The following is a 23878-nucleotide window of genomic DNA, read 5'->3' on the forward strand; positions in this document are numbered from 1 at the left end:
TCAAGACTCTACAACAGTAGAGGAATATAAGAAAAAATGGAAAAATCCTCAAGAGCTGGAAATTTTAACATCCCTGTTTTCCTGCCCTTTCCAACTTCTAGAGGCTGCCCACATTTCTTGCCTCATGGCCCCTTTCCATCTTCAAAGCCAGCAATCACATTACTCCAATCTCTGCTTTTCTCCTCACAGCTTTCTCTGACTCTTACTTTCTGCCTTATTCTTCCACATTTAAGGGACCCTTGTGATTATATTGGGACAAGGATAATCCAGGAAAAGTTCCATATTTTACAGCAATCCAATCAGCAACTTAATTCCCCCTTGCTATGTAGCATAACATTCACAAGTTCCAGGCATTAGGACGTGGGCATTTGAGGGGGGCGGGGGGGGATGGGCGCCAGAGAGGTCTGTGGGGAATTATTCTGCCTATCGCAATCAGTTTCATAAAATTTCCTATTTCTTAACTTTCCAGACCCACCTAAATAGAAATTCATGAAAACCAAGGTAATACATTTTCAACCAAGTAGAATTTATTAGATTATCTAATATTAACTAGTGTCACAATATGCTCCTGAAAACTTCAAACCCATATAATCCAATTTAAGTATCACTTTTTTTTTTTTTTTTTTTTTGCGATACGCAGGCCTCTCACTGTTGTGGCCTCTCCCGTTGCGGAGCACAGGCTCCAGACGCGCAGGCTCAGCGGCCATGGCTCACAGGCCCAGCCGCTCTGCGGCATGTGGGATCCTCCCGGACCGGGGCACGAACCCGCGTCCCCTGCATCGGCAGGTGGACTCTCAACCACTGCGCCACCAGGGAAGCCCCTAAGTATCACTTTTTATTCAAATTGCCAGACTTTCTTCTATAGAATCCGGCTTATTACAGAATATATAGGAAACAGCATTATTAGAAACTCTTAATGAAGTTTAACACAGGCTATGAATATTAACAGTCTATCTTTATAGACCCTATTCTGAGAAAGTATTTTAAAATTTGGAAGAGAAATATGTACATTTTGGGCACAACAATCTGTACTATTCACAGCAGATATTTTACCGTAAGTAGATGCATTTTCTCATTCTCATTTTCTTTCATCTTTTATTTTTCCCCATTCTCTCATTTTCTCTTTTATCAACCTCTGCCTCTTTCTCTATAAATGATACAAAAAATATACCACCATTGGCAATGCTCTAGAAAATAATTGCAGTTTTAATAGGCAGACCTGTTTTCACCAATTAGTTGGCTTCAGTGTTGGAAAATAGCTGAGCAAGAAATTGCTATAAAGTGATTTCTTTTCAACTGAACCTAGACATCTTTTTTCCCAATAGTACTAAGAATACTTAACTGACAGTTTACTAGTTATGACTATGCTTATAACAGTGGCGACTATGGAGTTCTTCATTCCATCAAACAGAGGCAGAAATATGTAGCTGTTTGTCCAAGGTTATTGAGGAAAGCTCAGATGAACCTTGTTCCTGGATTCCTTCCTTTTCTTTCTCTTTCTTTCTTTGTCTTTCCAGGCAGAATATAAAATTGTTTTCTAGTCTGAATAAGCATTTCTCTTAAATATCTATGATTCTCTTTAGCGATGTGTGTTTCTTTATGAAAGTGTTCTTGGGAAATTGATGATTTGCCAGTTTATCATATAAAACTTCTTAAACTACTGCAGTCTTGGTAGATGGAGCCATGGTAGAAGACAATTTTCTCTAATTTTAGTTCAAATTTTCCTTTTAAAATAAATGAAGCCATCTTGCTTAATAAATCATTTATGTTTGTGAGATTTTTCTAACTTCTGTCCTCTGTTGAAAATATTTATCTAATAGCCTTTTTTGTTTTAAATACAGAGGAATCATTCACAGATTTGCATAAAAATCCAAGTAAAATTATAAATGAATTAGCTTGTTCATCAAAACAGTGATTTGTTCTAATTTTACCTGGATTTCAATGAGCAAAATCAAATTATAGACTTCTATCATAGCCCTTCATTTTAAACAGAGGATTGACAAACTCACTAGATATTTAAATTCCTCCATTAAACTGATTGTTTCTCAGGATTTATCATGTTGAGTTTCTGTGCTAGCTTTTGGGAATACCTAGATGAATAAATTTTAGCTAGACTAAGAGCACTGTGGGAGAGCACAGCTCAGAGAAGGAAGACTCAGTGCAGCCTGGAAATTCAGATCTCTTCGGCACTCCAGGGTGGTAGTCAACCCTTGATCTCCTGGGGGGATTGCTTCCACAATCCCCACAGATATCGAAATCCAAGTATACTCAAGCCCCTTATATAAAATGGTGCAGTATTTGCATATAAGTTACACACATTCTCTGGTATACTTCAAATCATCTCTAGGTTACTTCTGTCTAACGCAATGTAAATGTTATGTAAATAGTTGTAAACACAATATAATCCTATGTAAATAGCTGTAAATACAACATAAATGCTATGTAAATAGTTGCCATGGTCAGCAAATTCAAGTTTTGCTTTCTGGAATTTTCTGGAATTTTTAAAGTATTTTCAATTCGAGATTGGTTGAATCCAAGGATATGGAACCTGCAGCTATAGAAAGCCAACTGTATATCCATGTACCTAATCAAAATTCTCCCTAACACATCCTCCCCCAAACTATGTGTCTCCTCCAGTTTGTTCTATCCCAGAAAATGGCACAGATGTCACTCACGTGCTTAGGCCAGAAACCTAGGGAATCACCTCTGACTCCTACTGCCTCCCAACATCTAGTCAATTATCACCCCCCTAATTCTGTCTTCTAAGTAGAGTCTCTTCATCCCATTGCCAGTACCTCAGGCTGAGCCACTGTCATCCCTTGCTTGGACTTCAAAGCAGCCTTCAGACTGGTCTCTCTGCATCTACTTTTACCGCCTCCACTTCCGTCCTCCACACACTCACCACTCAACACATTTGTTGTTTTCATTATCTGCTTTCCTAGCCGGATTAGAAGATCCACGAGGTAGTTATGTACACCGTTATAATACCAACTATTTGCGTGACAGCTGGCGTAAAGTGGTGTCAATTAAATATATGTCAAATGAATAAGTGAAAGCCTTCTTCTAGTAAAAGATAAGAGCAATCACGCAAAACAACAAAGGGGGTCTTTCAAAGAAAAGAGTGTGAACAAAGACCTTTGGAGGCCCAGCAGCACAATGTGCTCAGTGAACCACAAGCAGTTCAGCTGTACTAAATTTTAATATGCAAAGAGTACCCTACAGAGGTAGGTAGCATGAAGTCACAAACTTTGAGCGCAGGCATTTAACTGAAGGGTTATAAGTAGGGAAGCAATAACATGGTCCTGTTCACATTTCAGATAAATAATGACAGCAACAGAGGGAAGACTGGTCTAAAATACGTTAGTTAGGATGCTTTTAATTGCAAATAAATGCAGCTTGAATAGGCTTAAGTAAAAAGGGAGACTTATTAGGATATTGGAACTTCTCATGGGAGTCGAGAAAAGCAAAGTGATTGGGTTACGAGAGTTCCCTGCAGCCTAGACTGTCCTCCATTCCTGCTCTGCACATCAACTTTAAGGATATCACTTTATGCTATTGATATCCATTTCACCAGGTCATTTATCAGGGAAAGATGCTGAAAATGCACTTTAACAATATAATACAGAGAATCTGAATAAAAACTCTCTGGCAAATGAAATCGATTTGAAGGTCATTTCTACTGGACTACTATAATAGGAGAGTTTTAAGCAGCCTGTTGCAGCATAAAAATGTTAAAGATACTCCTCTAGTAAAGGGTGTAAGATCTAAGAGTTACTACAAGAAGAGAATGTGATAGCAAAAGAACAAAAGATGGGCTTTATCTCACAATTTTGCCTAGAACTAGCGCTGTTTAGGGAGAAACCTACATTTCTTCTGAAGCCAATGGCAAGATAAAGAGGTGGGAGATTACTTCAAATCAGCTTTTTAACTGGTTTATAATATTATATCAATTTCATGTGTACAACAACTTATTTCGACTTCTGTATATGCTATTTGATTCTTTATGGGCAAAAAATTCCTGTGAAATTCTACTGCTTATTTAATAAATAATTCTTCTAAAATAACTATTTCCATTATAAATTTCTGAGTTGCTGTAACTGTGGCAGAAGATTTCACTCGGTCTTTTTTATCTTCCCCCCGCCCCATTGGACTTACTAGAGTAGTCATGGCAAGATGAGATATCTCAATTAAGCCAATTATTTCTTTCCAACAGAATGACGGTGAGCTATCAACATGTAAAAGAATTAAAGGAGAGTTATATAAATAAGACTGAGAGATGGTTCATGTATTTAGCTATTAGCACATGAGTGCCGATTTTCAGTTGGAAAAAGGTAAACTCAGCCAAGAGAATGCATTTGGCAGCTTGTGTAGAGATTTCTCAGGAGGACCTAAATGAGATGTTGCAACTCTTGCTACATGTAGTTTATCATTAAACGAAAGTGGGAGATATTATTGCAAAATCAGAGATAAAGTTATAATTGTTTTTTAAACGAAAGAACGGGCTGATCTTAAACCGTAGCAAAATTAATGGGAAACAAAGCAGTATATCTTTGAATGAACTAATCATCAGAAGATGAAATACTGTTAAATACAAAACTCTATAAAAATGGATATGTGTATTATCTTAAAAATGGAAACTATAATGTGTTAATAATGTTTCTGAGTTCTGGGCTTCTTAGTTATTTTTAAGTGTTTTGGCACTTAAGATAACAGTTGATTATTAGTGCCACTTGATTATTTGGCACTTCCAAATAATCTATACTAAGATTAAAACACACTTTTAAATTAACTTGCAAAGTAAACTGAGAGTTTAGCCAAAGGAAAAGTTTAGAAGACTTGTAGTAGGAAGGAAGTTCATCTTTGAACAGCATATAGTTGGTCCTTGAACAGTAAGGCTATCTTCCCATACTGCCCCTAGCAATATTTAGAGTATCTTTTAGTCTCCTCTAGCACGTGAATTTCCGTTGGCTTTATAGAGATATCTCTGCTTTAATCTTGCTTAGTTATCCTTTTCCAACTACCTGGACTGTATTTTCTGAACTTAACACTCAACAATTTTCAATATAGATGGAGAATCTTACTAAATATGTAAGCTGCTTATGCAATTTGAGATTTTGATGGAATCTGACCATGCAGTTAACCCTTAGCTACTAAATTGATATCAGAATTCTTTACCACTTATCTGTGATGGTCCTAAACTCATAATACAGGCTGGCTTCAAGATCTTCCACTGAGTTCTAGGCCTCATTAGATTCAATAACCTTCTCAGATATTATAAATTTGGAGAGCCAGTGAAAAGAGCGGGCAATAACTAGAATGAGAGCAATAGTTAACATTAATGCATGCTACCATGTGTTTGTTATTATGGTAAACCTTGCACAGTATCTTAATTAAGCTCACAACACTTGTAACAAAAGTACTAGAAGTTATCATCATTTTGCATAGGAGAGAGATGAGGCTTAGAGAGATGATTTTCCAAGGTTATATAGCCGATAAGAGCTGAGTAGGGATTTGATTCCAGAGCTGGTGTACCCAACCCTTATCTGACCCTGTTTCCTGAAAAGATGACTACTGCAAGAACAAGATGCTGACCTGTTTCCAGTGATGGAATGAACGACAACTACCTGTGCCTTTCTGGGCAAGCCACAGGATCTCTGGGGTTTAGTTCCTTCTTCTGTAAAATGAAGATGGTGGATTCTGCATTCTACAAGGCCAACTGTGTACTCTCAAGTTATATTATCCTAAAATATACTAGTTGTGTAGTACTAGTAAAAAGAACTTTAAATGAGCTATGGGGAGTCCGAGATTTGCCACTAATTTTTGTGATTTCAAGGGTTATTGCTAATATGTATGTCAGTGCTTTAGAAATATATTTGTGTAATATAGCACATAAATATAAAGTACTATCCCAATCATCTTCAATAAAATATATAGCATTAAAATTATGGATTTGAGCAATTGCGATAAATTGGGTTCTCACTTTTTTTGCCCTTATTAAACATCTAGTCTGCGATATTTTAAGATAATCTTTATTTCTAGTAGGTTTAAACAAAGAGACACCTCCAAGTTTCCATTTATACACATGAGAAGGGTAGGGAATGTCCAAAGACAACACAGAAAGAGGGAGGGAAAATGTGCCCATAAATACATTAGATAAGCTTTAGCAAAAAGCAGAAGTGGGGGGAAAAAATCTATATATACCCTGACTCTTTTGCAGTTCGACAAAGTTAATGATTAAAATCTCCTAGATTTTCCACTACTTTTTCCCCAGGTTGTCTATTTGCCTTGATTGATGATATTTTATCTCTTGTGGCCCAAGGATGACTGCCCTTCCTTCCATGTAGAGATTAATAATTGATTAGCTCACAGTCAGGAATCTTATTAGTAAAAGGGAATTGGTTACTTTTGGATGCCATTTTTTTTTTTTTAACTGGGTAACATACAGGAGACAGGGGTGCTACAGGACTTGCCGGCAGGAAAATGAAGAGGATCCTGGTTTTCCTGCTTGCTGTAGCATTTGTGCATGCTCTAGAGAGAGGTAAGACTTCCAGTGCTGTGACCATTTACAAGAACTCTCAACTAGTCTAATTTTGTTACCATTTTAAAAATTATACACAAGGTGAAAAACAGAAGAATCAGTGAATATGTTGGGGAGAGAGGGAGGAATCAAAGGGGGGTTAATCTGAGCTCAAATGTCACATAGAGTGTTCAAATAGAATAGCCAAGAAGTCATGATAAGAATCTCATGAAAGAAAGAAAAACTATATAATTTGTCACTTATCTTTCCCTGTTTTCTTGATAACCAAGATCTTAAAAAAATGGCTCAAAATTAGAATTTTTTAATTTGTTAAAGGAGAACGCAAATGGAGGCTGTGATCCATCACTGAGCTTTGTTTTTCAGACTTCAAATATTCATTGCCAGTGAGAGTACAATATACCATATCAATGACGAAGTCAACAGATTTCTTTGATCTTCTTCAAGGAATCCTCTATGTGTAATATTTGAAAACGCATTATAGTTTCTAAAATATCTCACATAAAAGAATTCATTAGCTAAGAAATATGACTATCAAGGTCTCTGAGCTATATTTTTCATTAAGTTCATTCATCACATGGTGTCTTCGTCTTTGAGCAATATACAACTTTATAAGTTCCCAAGCTGCGAAATTCATAATCAGTTCCAAGTTACTTTCTGGCTGATTCTTTAATGCTTATAAAAGGAATCTGCATTCATCCGGCTTCAAAAAATCAAAATTTTCATGTAGTGCTTCCAGTTAACCGCTTTACCCAAGTCATATTAATAACATTTAACCAGTGGAATAAAATGCATGTATCCCAGGAATCAACAGTTATTAATTATGACAAGAATAACCTTATTCCTGACCTTATTTTTACATTTTTTTTAAAAAACCTCATTTTTGTCATTAAATTATTTTAAATTTTGTCTTATTCATGTCCCTTACAAGACCTCTGAATAGCCCAGGTCCCAAGGAACCCTAAAAGCTTACTCCTTCACCCATGGTTTCCCTGAGGCAGATCTGACCCTGAAAAATCCTCCTGAAGTAGGTTCAGATCTGGATTTTCAAAACACAGAAAGTCCAGTAATGGTTATGTCCTGGGATTATATGTGGATGCCATAATGTGCCATTTTGAACTACTGACTCAATAAATGTACATTGGCTTCACTTCAAAGAGTTACAGTGCTTTGGAGAATAACAGTATTCTGCAACCTCTATTTCAACATCCTTTAGTATTCACTCAGCCTCTGACGAAACAGATGCTGAAAACTTCAAGTAAGCTCCCTTGAAGGTCTGAACTTCACAATGAACTCGATTACCTATGTGCCATAGGTCAGATCATGACTCCTGAGACATAAAGTACAATTACCTACATAACAAATGTCCAATATTTGGGGACAGTAGTCCTGACCCATCAGTCCTCTGTTCTGTAATACCTGAGCATAACCCAAATACCAAGTCAGTGTTTTACCTGGAAGCTAGGTGTGCTCACTCCTGGCAAGAAGTGTACAGATTGAAGGAGTTGAGAGGAACTTTGGATGCTGGAGGATTGGTTTGGGTAGCAGTTCTCTGCCTAGTTCTACAGAGCTGACCAATCACCCACAGCATTTGTCTAGAACCTCTTTTCCAAGATGTATTTCCTTCAAGACTCATTTTGGAAATATGTTTCTATGGCCAAACATATTTAAGAAATAAGCCAGACATTAGTCTTTCTTGGTTGGTTCATAATCAATGTTTTTGTTGTCCTAAGAGCTCTGAGAAATCAAAACAAGATAATTTAACTTTATTCAAAACAATAAAGTTTCCCAAACGCATGGGCTCTTTCCTAAAATGCCTATATCCCATGGAAGCAGTCTTTGGAAAACCTCAGTTCTAAAGAGGATACAATATGAACATTAGCTCCAGTCAGGCTCATCCTCTTCTATCAAATGGCATTGGGGATTCAGTTCACAAGCCCTTGGGTACATCTTGAGAGAGAAGGGCTTACCAAATATACCAAATCTAAATGATATTATAATATCCACTTTAGCTACCCTGTGAGAGGCAAGAAATTTATGTTTGCCAATTGCCTCCACTTGGCCTCTTTACTCAAAACTGAAATGGATAAAGCACTAATCTAAATCATATCTTTCCTTCTTCCCAAGAAACAAGAAGGCTACACAATTACTACACAATTGCTACACAATTACCAAAGAAATAATGCTACAGGAAGCAAAGCACTGCTGTTCATAAGAGCTACTGGCAAGAACATTTTCCTTTTGCTTTAAGCATTTCATTCTCAGCATAATTTTAGTAAACATGGTATCAAATAGCAAGAAGAAAGTCAATTCCCCTTGAGGTGAGGGGGAAGCTGTATTTCTCCTTCTCCCACTTACCTGTCGAAACAGCCCTGAGACAATGTGTTTCATCCCAATCTTCCAAACCACCACTGAATCACTGTTTCTTTTTTCTACAAGTTGCCACCCCTTCATCAGGAGCCATGTGAAAAACAAAATTGCCCTCAGTTTGATTCAAGAACATAGCTGTACAGAATGCTAAAGAGAAGTAATTTAGAATAAGAAAATATTCTATTGATACTTTCCCAGATATGTCTGTATATGCTCTCTGCAAAATAAGCACAATTTTACGCTTATTTTGGTGCTTAGTCACCTCCTCAGGTGACTGAGGAGGCAACATAGGATTTGAGATCTACATGATGAAAAGACGACAGCCATGCAAATATCTAGAAGTATGTTTCAAGCTGACGAACTCAGGGGCAAATGTCCTGAGCTAGGAACAAATACGGCCTGATCCAAGTTCACAAAGCACCCAGAGTAAAAGCATTAAAGAGGCTTAGCTGAGAAGGGAAAGGAGGAAAGGAGGAAGAGCTGAAGTCAAAGAGGTAGCTAACCTCATCATCAAAAGCAATGTTAGGAATCATTAGAGAAATGCAAGTCAAAACTACAATGAGATATCATCTCACACCAGTCAGAATGGCCATCATGAAAAAATCTAGAAACAATAAATGCTGGAGAGGGTGTGGAGAAAAGGGAACACTCTTGCACTGCTGGTGGGAATGTGAATTGGTACAGCCACTACAGAGAACAGTATGGAGGTTCCTTAAAAAACTACAAATAGAACTACCATATGACCCAGCAATCCCACTACTGGGCATATACCCTGAGAAAACCATAATTCAAAAAGAGTCATGTACCAAGATGTTCATTGCAGCTCTATTTACAATAGCCCAGAGATGGAAACAACCTAAGTGCCCATCATCGGATGAATGGATAAAGAAGATGTGGCACATATATACAATGGAATATTACTCAGCCATAAAAAGAAACGAAATTGAGCTATTTGTAATGAGGTGGATAGACCTAGAGTCTGTCATACAGAGTGAAGTAAGTCAGAAAGAAAAAGACAAATACCGTATGCTAACACATATATATGGAATTTAAGAAGAAAAAAAAAATGTCATGAAGAACCTAGGGGTAAGACAGGAATAAAGACACAGACCTACTAGAGAACGGACTTGAGGATATGGGGAGGGGGAAGGGTGAGCTGTGACAGGGCGAGAGAGAGTCATGGACATATACACACTAACAAACGTAAGGTAGATAGCTAGTGGGAAGCAGCCGCATGGCACAGGGATATCGGCTCGGTGCTCTGTGACCGCCTGGAGGGGTGGGATAGGGAGGGTGGGTGGGAGGGAGGGAGACGCAAGAGGGAAGAGATATGGGAACATATGTATATGTATAACTGATTCACTTTGTTATAAAGCAGAAACTAACACACCATTGTAAAGCAATTATACCCCAATAACGATGTTAAAAAAAAAACAAAAACCAATGTTAGGGCTTCCCTGGTGGCGCAGTGGTTGAGAGTCCGCCCGCCGATGCAGGGGACACAGGTTCGTGCCCCGGTCCGGGAAGATCCTACATGCCATGGAGCGGCTAGGCCCGTGAGCCATGGCCGCCGAGCCTGCGTGTCCGGAGCCTGTGCTCCGCAGCGGGAGAGGCCACAACAGTGAGAGGCCCGTGTACCGCAAAAAAAAAAAAAAAAAAAGCAATGTTAACCTAATAGCAAAATTATGCTTCATTGCTATGAGGTGCAATGCCAGTATGAATTCACCATCATATATGGGGTATGGGGATGAGTAAGCATACTTTAACAGGCCACAAGGTTGATCTATACAGAAAGAAGATGAAGAAATCCTTAAAATGAACTGATTACCCTCCCCCTAGTGTCTATGGTCACTTAACTTCTTTATTCTGCCCACTGCTACCCCCTCTCTATTTCCCCCCAGTTCACTCTGTTTCAGCCACACTGGCCTCCACTAGCTCCCACTCTCTGTATTCTGCACCCCAGGGATCTGCCTTAGCACCTCACTCATCTTAGAACATGGATCCCCTCTGTCTGCTCCAAGTTCACATATAGAGAAGACTTCCCTGACCAATCTACCTCAAATAGCACCTACTACTCCATTTTTCTCTATTCTCTTACCCTGTTTTTGTTGTTTTATTTTGCTTTTATTTTTAGCACTCATCACCTTATTACCAGCTGTTCATTTGTTTATTGTAATGAAAGTAAGATGTAGAATGTAAGCTCCATAAAATCAAGGACTTTTTGTTCCTTGCTGGAATTCTCAGTTTTAGAACACTACTTGCCATATATTATGTGTAGCAGTTTTTTGTGTGTAAAATCACAAAACTAAGGTTATTAGAGTACCTACCTCATAAGGTAGTTTTGAGTATTTAAGGAAAATTAAATATCAACTAGGACACATAATATATATCCTAGAAGGAGTAAACTTTAAGTCTTTTGTTATTTTCATTATAAATTTTATATATAGTATCCACTGTGAAGCATTGGCACTAGATTTTATCCATTGAATAAAATAGCTAATAGTTTATTTACAATATGTTAACATGTTTAAAATCTTTCAGATAGATTTATTTCATCCTTTCAACACCATGATGAGCTCAGTACTATTATCCCCATTTTATAAATGGGGAAAACTGAGGAAGAGAGGGGTTAAGTAACTTATCCAAAGTAACTGAGCTAGTTAAGTGTCAGGATCATAATCTTACATCAATTCACTGGGTTTACAGTCACTCAAAATCACTGCTTTGCTGCCTCTCATGAGACACATACCTGAAATACTTTCACTAATCTTAGAATAAGTGTAAGAGAGAGCCAATCATTGACACCAATTTAGGGGGAAGTAAGTGAAATTCATTCTGTCCACCATGGTCATCCACAGCTGATCCAAATCCCAGTTCATCCCTATTCCATGAAACTAGCTCTGTCTTCTAACTTCCTGTTTTCCTGGCACTATCACCTCTAAATCATTTATGTTCAATCCTGTAGAGCACTGTTGGATTTTATTTTATACACTTGTTATCAGTATCCAATCATTTCTATATTCTATAAATTTCAGCCCTAAAATATGTCAGCCTTGTACCGAAACTCCTCAGTGGTCCTTTTGTCTGTCTCCTTTACCCCCTGCATAGACCTAGTTCTCAAAGCCTGGGAACACTGGCTCTTTTCTACTACATTTCCACTTTCTTATACTGTCCTTGTGCAGGCCCTTATTAACCTTCACCCAGCTATTGTAGTGGCTTCCCTAACAAAATCCCTACATCCCATCCCTTCCCCAATCAATTCATACTAAAACACAATGCAAAACCTGACATAACCTGGTAAGTAGAGGCCAAAAATGAAATACGTAAAAATTAGGATCACTGTTGGGAAGGTAAATGAAATGCTAGGGGTGAACATGTATAGCTGACTGGTGGGATTCTAGCTATCAGACTGTCTGATACAAACCCACCCCAATTCTGGTCTCTATTTGGAGTCATGTGACGGTGGGTACAACCTCAGGCTTAAATAGTAATGTGTATGTTAGGCAGAATGAGCATCCTCCAAAAATGTTGACATTCTAATGCCTGGAACGGGCTAAGAGGTTAGCTCACATCACAAAGGGGAATTAAGGTTTCAGACAGAATAAAGGTTGCTAGTCAACAGAACTTAAAGTAGAAAAACAATGCTGGATTATCTGAGTGAGGCCAAAGTAATCAAAAAAAGGGAGCAAAACAGAATCAGTCAGAGGATGATGTCACTAAAGAGAAAAGGCACAAAGAGACACAAAGTTGCCACCTTTGAAGATGGAGGAAGGAGTAGAATCCTAGGCCACCTCTAGAAGTTGGAGTAGGCAAGGAAGTGGATTCTCCCCTAGAGCATCCAGAGAGAACACAATCCTGCTGACACCTTGATTTTAGCCCAGTGAGACCTGTGTCAGTCTACCCAGTAGAAATGTAAAGCAGTAAGTTTAAGCCACTGAATTTGTGGTAATGCGTTACAGTAGCAATAGAAACCTAATACTGTAGGTTTCTGGGTTCTGTGACAGGCTGGGACTTCCCCAAGGAAAGGATCATTGAGTGAAAGCATCTCACTGTTGATAGACTATAATCTCATTGGTCAGATCCAGGGAGAATTGGCCAGGAGATAACTGGGGTACATGTTAACTCATTTCCATGCTTCCCGGGAGTTTTCTATTCTCTTCCATTTCCTTCTGACCAGAAAGTAATTTAGCCTACCATCTGAGAGAAGGACCGGAGCAAGCCACATGGGATCCTTATCACAAGGGCATGTAGGTATCATCACTGGATTTTACTATAAGAAGAGGTGCTAACATTCACTGTGTTTTTACCACGTTAGGCAGGAGATGTGCTAGGCATTTTTACATAGACTAACATATTTCACAGAACAGCCTTAATAACAAGGTACTATTTCGCTTAGATCCCAAGGTTACTCTTCCTTGAGTACAGCTCTGAGTTGGTCATTTCTCTCCATGAATGTATTTCAATAGATACCCCATTACCTTAAAAAGTAAGTAAAACTTTGGTGATCCAGTTTTCTAGTATTTAATTCCACTGCTTCAGTTTTATTGGATTACTCATTCTCCAGATATGACTGGAGATTTTCTAACTTCAGATATTTCTTCATGTTCTCTCCACTTAAAATTCCTCTCCCAATTCACTTATTCCTGTTAAAATCCTGCCCATCATTCATGGTCCACTTCAAGTAATAGTTCCTTTCATGAGGTTTTCTAAAAACTCTCTTCCATTCCATGGGTTCATATGCTTTGTTTCAATCTCTTCCATGGCAATGATCACTACTGCTGCTATTGGTGTTGTATTCTTATTCTTATCTCTAATATCAGATCTCAGTTCCTTAAGTATTGGTGGCTTTCAAGTTTCTTGTATGTGCTTTATCATGTTATTTGTTCTTATATTGTTTTAAAAACTAAGCCCTGTAATGCATTCTAAGTTTCCAATTCAGGATACCAAAGACACCACCCTCACTCATGCAAAAGGTTGGAGAGGGAAACTTGCTCCCTTATCTTCACCTCTGAAAAAGCACTTGTTGATGACAGGTGCTCAACTTGTGAAGGAAAAGCGAGGTGGAATGAGATGTGTGGAGGAAGAATGCCTCCTCTGGGACTTTGGTGAGTGTAGCACCTATATGGGCTACCACCCATGTTGAAACCAAAGGCATCAAATTTGAGTGAGTCTATGAGGCCATCCTCTATGGCAGTTTTAGTATTGGGGCAACTGACCCATTGCCCCTATATCTTCTACTGATTTTGAATTTTCAACATCTGAAATGTTCCACTGATGGCATCCTAAGAGGTACAGTTAATTTCCTCTAGATAGTTAATCTATAGATGTCATGCAGAACTCTAAGTTTACTTTCTATTGACTTAAGCTCAAAACTGCACCCCTGCTTGCAAACATCAATATGAAACCAGATCAATGCTTTATTTAATAGTGATTTAAAATGTCAACGGAAATGAGACCCAAAAAGCCTGAAAAATGAAATAAAAGTACTAATTTGAATACCACTTCTTCGTTGACAATGTTTTTAATGACATATCGGCAGTTTTCTTTAGTTCCAATTATCAGGGCAACTTCCTAAACCAGCCCAACAATATTTAATTTCTCAACTAAAACCACTACTCTGAATATGTAGCCCACCTAGTTTGAACGAATACTACAAACCATATTCTTTAAGTTAAAAAAAAAAACGCACTTATACACTGACCTTTTCTGACATAGATGAGTCTGTCAGTGCAGAATGGAAATAAAAATGTCAAAGGAATAAAATTTCAAAAATATAAATGCCCAACAGTTCTGAAAGCCCATGATTCTCCAGAACAGGAAAATAGCAACGTAAGACAGTTCCTAGCATCCTATATAAGCGTTTTTATTCAACACAACATATATAGGCTCCAACCATTGCTCCCGGTATACAAACAGCTTTTCTAGAGGACCAAACTCGTTTTAGAGAATGATTATAACAATAGTTAAAGCATTCAAAATACCATTTTTAGTAAAGTTTGTACTATAACAATGAGTATCATATTGTCTATCCCCACTAGATTAAAAGTTCCATAAGGGCAAGGATATGTCGATTTTGCTCTTTATTGTATATTCAATACTGAACCCAACGCCTGGCACAGAGTAAGTCTTCAAGACATGTCCGTTGCATGTATGAATGAGTATCGTCAGCTGTGTTGGGAGAGGAGAGATGCATGAAGCAGTGAAGATTTCCCGAAAGTAAACCAAATGTTTTCAAAAGTCCAGAGTTAGGCACAACTTACCAGAATGTTTCACAATACAGACAGAAAAGGGACATGCTATTGCAAAAAGCAACAATTCTGTTAACGACATTTGTAAACATTGAGTGTTTAGGGGTCACAATGTGAAAATGATTTCGCCAGTGTCACTAGGATTATGCCAATATTTACTAGTGCCGTATCAAAGTCCAGACTGCCCTCTTCATAACCACATGGCACATTAAAGAACAGAGTAAGTCATTTACAATTCATTTGATATAGGATTTAATTATATAAATGAAAGTGAGCTCAACTGGTGTGAAAACATTAAGCAATACTCCATGGAATAGGGATTTGATTTAGAACAATCTCATGGCAAATTAAGTTCAGTATTTGTTACGTTTGGAAGATGAGAAAGTGATTAACATACTCGCTTAACCAGTTCAGCTCCAGGTCTTCTCTTTGAATAAATGAATAGATGAATTTTTTTTAATCAGAAATATTTCAAGTAATCCACCTGAAAAATACATGGTGCAACGGCTTCCTCCACAGGTTACTTTTGTAAGAGCAGTTTTACCCTCATATTTTAATTCTGAATTTCTTCAATGCCTATTTGGGCTTTTCCCCTTGCTTCTGTTTTGCCCAAGACTGAATATTCCAGCAAAAATGGTTCCAAAACCATTTTAAGTCTTGTGTAGTTGATCTAGTTTCCCAGTTTTCTGTCACTGCATTCTAACTAAAGCAGTACATAACACCCATGGATTCCAATGTGTTTCTGTGCAATCTCAGTTGTTTAAATAGCTTTAATTAAATCAGGAGATAAACTGTAGTCTCCACTTATACTATATTCACATGCACTCACGTTCTCAGCACACTGAATGAAACTCTACTTTCTTAATGAAGTGAGAAATCTGGAAAGTTAGAAACAAAATATTTTTTTAAATGTTCAGAGGTGCCCCCATTGAATGCAGGCTCTCATTTTGCATGGTGACAATAAAACAAAAGTGACCTCTGCAGTTTTATAGGGAGAGTTTATTAAGCAAAGTTATTTCCTTTGCATTAAGAACAAAGGAGTTCTTATTTGAGTATTTTTTGTGGCTTGAAACCATAAGCTTTGGGAGAAAAAAGATTCTGTATAATTTCTTACTGTTTCTAAAAGGGGTGATTTTGTAAGCTTTTAGAAGTGATCTCAAAGATCATGACTGTGTACTAAATTCAGGAATCTAATACATACCGTTATTTAAACTCCATTTGAATATTTTAAGGACAAAACAAACTCACTTCAAAAAGCTGTTCAGGGCTTCCCTGGTGGCGCAGTGGTTGAGAGTCCGCCTGCCGATGCAGGGGACACGGGTTCGTTCCCCGGTCCGGGAAGATCCCACATGCCGCAGAGCGGCTGGGTCCGTGAGCCATGGCCGCTGAGCCTGCGCTCCGCAACGGGAGAGGCCACAGCAGTGAGAGGCCCGCGTACCGCAAAAAAAAAAAAAAAAGCTGTTCATCATTTCAGTTATTAATTAGCCACAGTTATAAAGTTCTTTCACACTGAACTAAAATCTACTGCCAGCCATTTTCCCCAGTTCTACCCAGGAGCAACATAAAACTCCACTGACATCCTAATACTACCTCTTCTCACTACAGGAAGACAGCTCTACCCTAAATTTTTTCCCTGTGCCCTAATCTTCAGTCCCACTGAATACCATTAATGATTAACAGAAACTTTCTGCCTTATTTTGACCTTCTGAAACTGTGACAATATCCAACCTTGTAAACAAGTCAATAAATTACAGAAAATGTACTAGATATGAAGGTTCTCAGTCAATAGAGTATAAAAAGCCACTATCAATCCTACTGTCTTGTCCTAGTTTCCAAGATAATGTGCGATTTGATCATGCAGGTTTATCCACCTTCTTTGTGATTTTGATGGTATTTGAGTTGGTCCCTTATTAGAAAATGCCACTTAAAAGGTCTTTGTCCCTCAATTCTGACTTCTCACCTTAGTTATATGCATTGAACAGTCCACCTGAAAGACGTAGGGTACAACAGCTTCCTCTACAGGCAATTTTCACTGAAATCAGGCATTTTTAACATGAATTCTAACAAATCCCAAAGAGAATCTTTTTATATTTTTAATTTTTTTTTGGCTGTGTTGGGTCTTCTTTGCTGCACACAGACTTTCTCTAGTTGCAGGAGGCTACGCTTCATTGCGGTGTGCGGGTTTCTCACTGTGGTGGCTTCTCTTGCTGCGGAGCACGGGCTCTAGGCCTGTGGGCTTCAGTAGTTGTGGCTCACGGGCACTCTAGAGCGCAGGCTCAGTAGTTGTGGCGCACAGGCTTTGTTGCTCCATGGCATGTGGGATCTTCCCGGACCAGGGATCGAACCCATGTCCCCTGCACTGGCAGGTGGATTCTTAACCACTGCGCCACAAGGGAAGTCCCGAGAATCTTTTTAAAAGGAAAAAAAAACCAAAACAAAATCTTCCCCAGCCAGTATCCAGCCACTACCACGTCCACTCCAAACCATAAAACAAGAATTTCTACATATAAGCAATATCATATGATATAAAATAGACGACTAATAAAGACCTACTGTATAGCACAGGAAACTCTACTCAGTACTCTGTAATGGCCTATATGGGAAAAGAATTTTAAAAAGAGTGGATATATGTATAACAGAATCACTTTGCTGTACACCTGAAACACAATATTTTAAGTCAATTATACTCCATTTAAAAAAAAAAAGAATTCCTACTCTGCCTTATGTATATTCATTCATCCATGGAGCTGAGGTGAACACATTTAGGGGGTAAAATGCATACCAGTAATTGCCATCATATCATCCAAGATGGATTTCCCAATATTTAAATCCAGGAGGATAAGTTACTAAATGTTAAAACCATTTAGAACAGGAACTGGGCCATTTCTATACTTCTTACATTTTTTTGGAAAGATACAGCATCAAAATGTTGGCAAATTTCCTAGACTTTCTTGCATAAATGATGAATCGGGGAAGAAAAACACTGGCTGCCTTCCATGCGTCCACCTATTGTATATGTAACAGGTGTGTTGAACAAGTGGGTCTCACCATCAATAAAGAACTCATCCCCTGTGCAAACTAGCTCTTCCCAACCACCCGAATGGACTTACGAGTAGGTTCTATGATTTTTCTGATCACTCATATAAGGTCCTCTGGTCCTTTTGAACATCAAAATAACCACCTGTTAACAGTCATGGGACTGTCTGGTTAAAGTCAAAAATTTGTAAATTCATTTAAAATTGAAGCTACTCCCCCAGATCAGGCATGTTTCAGTCCTATTGCATTTAGTGGCAAAGGGAGGCATACACTTTCCTCTGCCTGTTCTCTTCTCCTTCCTGCTACTCTCTAGGCTGCTTTTAGTTCCTCCAGGGTTAACAGAGGGAAAAGAAAAGCTAGTAGGAAAGGTAAGCAGCAGCAAACACTCATTCAAATGGGCAGCTTGGTGAGATAGTGGTGTTTTCTCTGGTTACAGGAGATGTTCAGAGTTGATATTTTCTCTTCATGGGTTCTTTAGAGATCTCTTTCCCCATCATCCCTGGGGATCTCTCCATCCAGCTGGCACCTTAAGACCTCCCTTTGATTTTCAAGTTATCTGCATCTGCACAGAGGCGTCCTACTTTTGGTAGCCTGCTGCCTTCTAGATAAATGTCTCCCTACCTTAAAAAAAAAAAAAAAAAAAGATAGGATGATTCCAGGACAGTTTGTTCTCCTGCTCGATCTATATCAGGTACACAGGCCACAGCAGAACTTCCCACTCACAACCCTCTCCTTTGTTGCCTCCGGCCACTTAACCAGCCTTTCTAACCTCGTAGATTTCTCCAGTCTGAATGAAGGACACCTGTCCATTGTACCCCACCTTCCAAGGGTCACCTATCAAGGTCTGAGTGTTTTCTTTGAAGCCCTTCTTACTATGCTTGAAGTAAGGAGATGCACTCTCACACCACTCTCCCAAACCCACCACATTGACAACTTTCTCCAAAACTTATTTTGCCTAATTTCCATCTTTTTCCTCAGCTGAATTCCTAAGCTTCCCTTAGAGAGTCTGGAGGTGGGTAATGAAGCAAGGGAGGCAACACCAGTGCTCACACCCCCCTTTTAAAGGCCCGCATTACTGGGCCTAGCTCTTCACTTCGGAAGGTAGATATATTCTCCATTTATTTTTTTATTTTTTTGTTCTTGGTTCTTTTGAGGCCTTGGGTGAAACTGAGGCAAAGAAAGGAAGGAGGAATAAAAAGCTTTATTTATTTGAGCATTATTATAAAGATGGGACCTAAGAATGATAGCTATATCAGTAGGTTCTGACTCACTAGTTGGCATACATATTTTGACTTAGTGCTTTCAGTATTAGTTCATTCTTTTTTTAAATTTATTGAAATATAGTTGACATACAATATTATGTTAGTTTCAGGTGTAGTACATAGTGATTTGACATTTGCATACATTATGAAATGATCACCACAGTAAGTTTAATAATCGTCTGTCCCCAAAGTTATGAAGTATTATTGACCATATTCCTTATGCTGTATATTACATCCTCATGGCTTATTTTATAACCGAAGGGCTCTATCTCTTAATCTCTTTCACCAATTTTACCCACACCCCCAGTACCAGCAAGGAACAACCCATTTGTATCTGAGTTTGTTTTCATTTTGTTGATTTTTAATTTTTTTTGATATAGACAATATTTTTTTAATTTTTAAATTGTATTTATTTTTTATACAGCAGGTTCTTCTTAGTTGTCTATTTCATAAATATTAGGGTACACATGTCAATCCCAATCTCCCAATTCATCACACCACCATCCCCCTACACTTTCCCCCCTTGGTGTCCATACGTTTGTTCTCTACATCTGTGTCTCTATTTCTGCCCTGCAAACCGGTTCATCTGTACCATTTTTCTAGGTTCCACATATATGTGTTAACACACAATATTTGTTTTTCTCTTTCTGACTTACTTCACTCTGTATGACAGACTCTAGGTCCATCCACCTCTCTACAAATAACTCAATTTCTTTTCTTTTTATGGCTGAGTAATATTCCATTGTATATATGTACCACAACTTCTTTATCCATTCATCTCTTGATGGGCACTTAGGTTGTTTCCATGACCTGGCTATTGTAAATACTGCTGCAATGAACATTGGGGTGCATGTGTCTTTTTGAATTATGGTTTTCTCAGCATATATGCCCATTAGTGGGATTGCTGGGTCATACGGTAATTCTATTTTTAGTTTTTTAAGGAACCTCCATACTGTTCTCCATAGTGGCTGTATCAATTTACATTCCCACCAACAGTGCAAGAGTGTTCTCTTTTCTCCACACCCTCTCCAGCATTTGTTTGTACATTTTCTGATGATGCCCATTCTAACTGGTGTGAGGTGATACCTCATTGTAGTTTTGATTCCCATTTCTCTAATAATTAGTGATGTTGAGCAGCTTTCCATGTGCTTCTTGGCCATCTGTATGTCTTCTTTGGAGAAATGTCTATTTAGGTCTTCTGCCCATTTTTGGATCAGGTTGTTTGTTTTTTAATATTGAGCTGCGTAAGCTGTTTATATATTTTGGAGATTAAACCTTTGTTCGTTGATTCATTTGCAAATATTTTCTCCCATTCAGAGGATTGTCTTCTCACCTTGTTTATGGTTTCCTCCGCTGTGCAAAAGCTTTTAAGTTTCATTAGGTCCCATTTGTTTATTTTTGTTTTTATTTCCATTACTCTAGGAGGTGGGTCAAAAAAGATATTGCTGTGATTTATGTCAAAGAGTGTTCTTCCTATGTTTCCAAGAGTTTTACAGTGTCCGATCTTACATTTAGGTCTCTAATCCATTTTGAGCTTATTTTTGGGTATCGTGTTAGGGAGTGTTCTAATTTCATTCTTTTATATGTAGCTGTCCAGTTTTGCCAGCACCACTTATTGAAGAGGCAGTCTTTTCTCCATTGTATATCCTTGCCTCCTTTGTCATAGATTAGTTGACCATAGGTGTGTGGGTTTATCTCTGGGCTTTCTATCCTGTTCCACTGATCTATATTTCTGTTTTTGTGCCAGTACCATACTTTCCTGATTACTGTAGATTTGTAGCATAGTCTGAAGTTAGGGAGTCTGATTCCTCCAGCTCCATTTTTTTCCTGCAAGACTGCTTTGGCTATTCGGGGTCTTTTGTGTCTCCACACAAATGTTAAGATTTTTTTTGTTCTAGTTCTGTAAAAATTGCCATTGGTAATTTGATAGGGATTGCATTAAATTTGTAGATTGCTTTGGTTAGTACAGTCATTTTCATAATGTTGATTCTTCCAATCCAAGAACATGGTATATCTCTCCATCTGTTGGTATCATCTTTAATTTCTTTCATTAGTGTCTTATAGTTTTCTGCATGCAGGTCTTTAGTCTCCTTAGGTAGGTTTATTCCTAGGTATTTTATTCTTTTTGTTGCAATGGTGAATGGGATTGTTTCCTTAATTTCTTTTTCTGATCTTTCATTATTAGTGTATAAGAAGGCAAGAGATTTCTGTGCATTACTTTTGTATCCTGCAACTTTACCAAATTCATTGATTAGCTGTAGTAGTTTTCTGGTGGCATCTTTAGGATGCTCTATGTATAGTATCATGTCATCTGTAAACAGTGACAATTTTACTTCTTCTTTTCCAATTTGTATTCCTTTTATTTCTTTTCCTTTTCTGATTGCTGTGGCTAGGACTTCCAAAACTTTGTTGAATAATAGTGGTGAGAGTGAACATCCTTGTCTTGTTCCTGATCTTAGAGGAAATGTTTTCAGTTTTTCACCATTGAGAATGTTTGCTGTGGGTTTTTCATATATGGCCTTTATTATGTTGAGGTAGGTTCCTTCTATGCCCACTTTCTGGAGAGTTATCATAAATGGGTGTTGAATTTTGTCAAAAGCTTTTTCTGCATCTATTGAGATGATCATATGGTTTTCCTTCAATTTGTTAATGAGGTGTATCACATTGATTGATTTGTGTATATTGAAGAATGCTTGGATCCCTGGGATAAATCCCACTTGATCATGGTGTATGATCCTTTTAATGTGTTGGTGGATTCTGTTTGCTAGTATTTTGTTGAGGATTTTTGCATTTATATTCATCAGTGATACTGGTCTATAATTTTCTTTTTTTGTAGTATCTTTGTCTGGTTTTGGTATCAGGGTGATGGTGGCCTCATAGATTGAGGGAGTGTTCCTCCCTCTGCTATATTTTGGAAGAGTTTGAGAAGGATAGGTGTTAGCTCTTCTCCACATGTTTGATAGAATTCACCTGTGAAGCCATCTGGTCCTGGACTTTTGTTTGTTGGAAGATTTTTTTTTTTTTTTTTTTTTCGGTATATGGGCATCTCTCTGTTGTGGCCTCTCCCGTTGCAGAGCACAGGCTCTGGACGTGCAGGCTCAGCGGCCATGGCTCACGGGCCCAGCCACTCTGTGGCATGTGGGATCTTCCCGGACCGGGGCACGAACCTGTGTCCCCTGCATCAGCAGGTGGACTCTCAACCACTGCACCACTAGGGAAGCCCGGAGGATTTTTAGTCACAGTTTCAATTTCATTACTTGTGATTGGTCTGTTCATATTTTCTATTTCTTCCTGGTTCAGTCTTGGAAGTTTATACCTTTTTAAGAATTTGTCCATTTCTTCCAGGTTGTCCATTTTATTGGCATAGAGTTGCATTTAGCAGTCTCTTACGATGCTTTGTATTTCTGCGGTATCCATTGTTACTTCTCCTTTTCATTTCTAACTTTTTTGATTTGAGTCTTCTCCCTCTTTTCCTTGATGAGTCTGGCTAAAGGTTTATCAATTTTGTTTACCTTCAAAGGATCAGCTTTTAGTTTTATTGATCTTTGCTACTGTTTTCTTTGTTTCTATTTCATTTATTTCTGCTCTGATCTTTTATTTCTTTCCTTCTGCTAATTTTGGGTTTTGTTTATTCTTCTCTAGTTCCTTGAGGTGTAACGTTAGATAGTTTGAGATTTTTCTTGTTTCTTGAGGTAGGCTTGTATTGCTATAAACTTCCCTCTTAGAACTGCTTTTGCTGCATCCCAAGGGTTTTGGATTGTTGTGTTTTCATTGTAATTTGTCTCTAGGTATTTTTTGATTTCCTCTTTGATTTCTTCAGGACCTCTTGGTTATTTAGTAACGTATTGTTTAGCCTCCGTGTATTTGTGTTTTTTATGGTTTTTTTCCCTGTAGTTGATTTCTAATCTCATAGCATTGTGGTCAGAAAAGATGCTTGATATGATATCAATTTTCTTAAACTTACTAAGGCTTGATTTGTGACCCAAGAAGTGATCCTGGAGAATGTTCCATGTGCACTTGAAAACTGTAATCTGTTTTTGGATGGAATGTCCTATAAATATTAACTCTATCCAGTCTATTGTGTCATTTAAAGCTTGTGTTTCCTTATTAATTTTCTGTCTGGATGATCTGTCCATTGTGGTAAGTGAGGTGTTAAAAGTCCCCCACTAATACTGTGTTACTGTCAGTTTCCTTTTATAGCTGTTAGCAGTTGCCTTATGTATTGAGGTGCTCCTATGTTGGGTGCATATATATTTATAATTCTTATAACTTCTTGGATTGATCCATTGATCATTATGTAGTGTCCTTCCTTGTCTCTTGTAATAGTCTTTATTTTAAAGCCTATTTTATCTGATATGAGTATTGCTACTCCAGCTTTCTTTTGATTTCCACTTGCATGGAATATCTTTTTCCAACCCCTCACTTTT

At 38.1% G+C, this 23878-nt stretch overlaps 1 protein-coding gene across 2 annotated transcripts in view; it reads left to right on the forward strand.

The window, feature by feature from the left end:
* The first annotated feature begins 6328 nt into the window (after nt 1–6328).
* Nucleotides 6329–23878, forward strand: part of GC (GC vitamin D binding protein) — a 42606-nt gene continuing 25056 nt past the window's right edge. Inside the window, exon 1 of one of the 2 annotated variants that reach the window (XM_029234840.1) lies at nt 6329–6538. In XM_029234840.1, the coding sequence (XP_029090673.1) occupies nt 6481–6538 (58 nt within the window). In that variant the 5' untranslated portion in view covers nt 6329–6480. Of the gene's footprint in view, nt 6539–13820; nt 14011–23878 lie in introns of those variants that run through there. The other variant, XM_029234841.1, reaches the window with a different exon arrangement.

The sequence above is a fragment of the Monodon monoceros genome, unplaced genomic scaffold (genome assembly GCF_005190385.1).
Source record: "Monodon monoceros isolate NGI ecotype Baffin Bay Population unplaced genomic scaffold, NGI_Narwhal_1 Super_Scaffold_20, whole genome shotgun sequence".
Lineage (NCBI taxonomy): Eukaryota > Metazoa > Chordata > Mammalia > Artiodactyla > Monodontidae > Monodon > Monodon monoceros.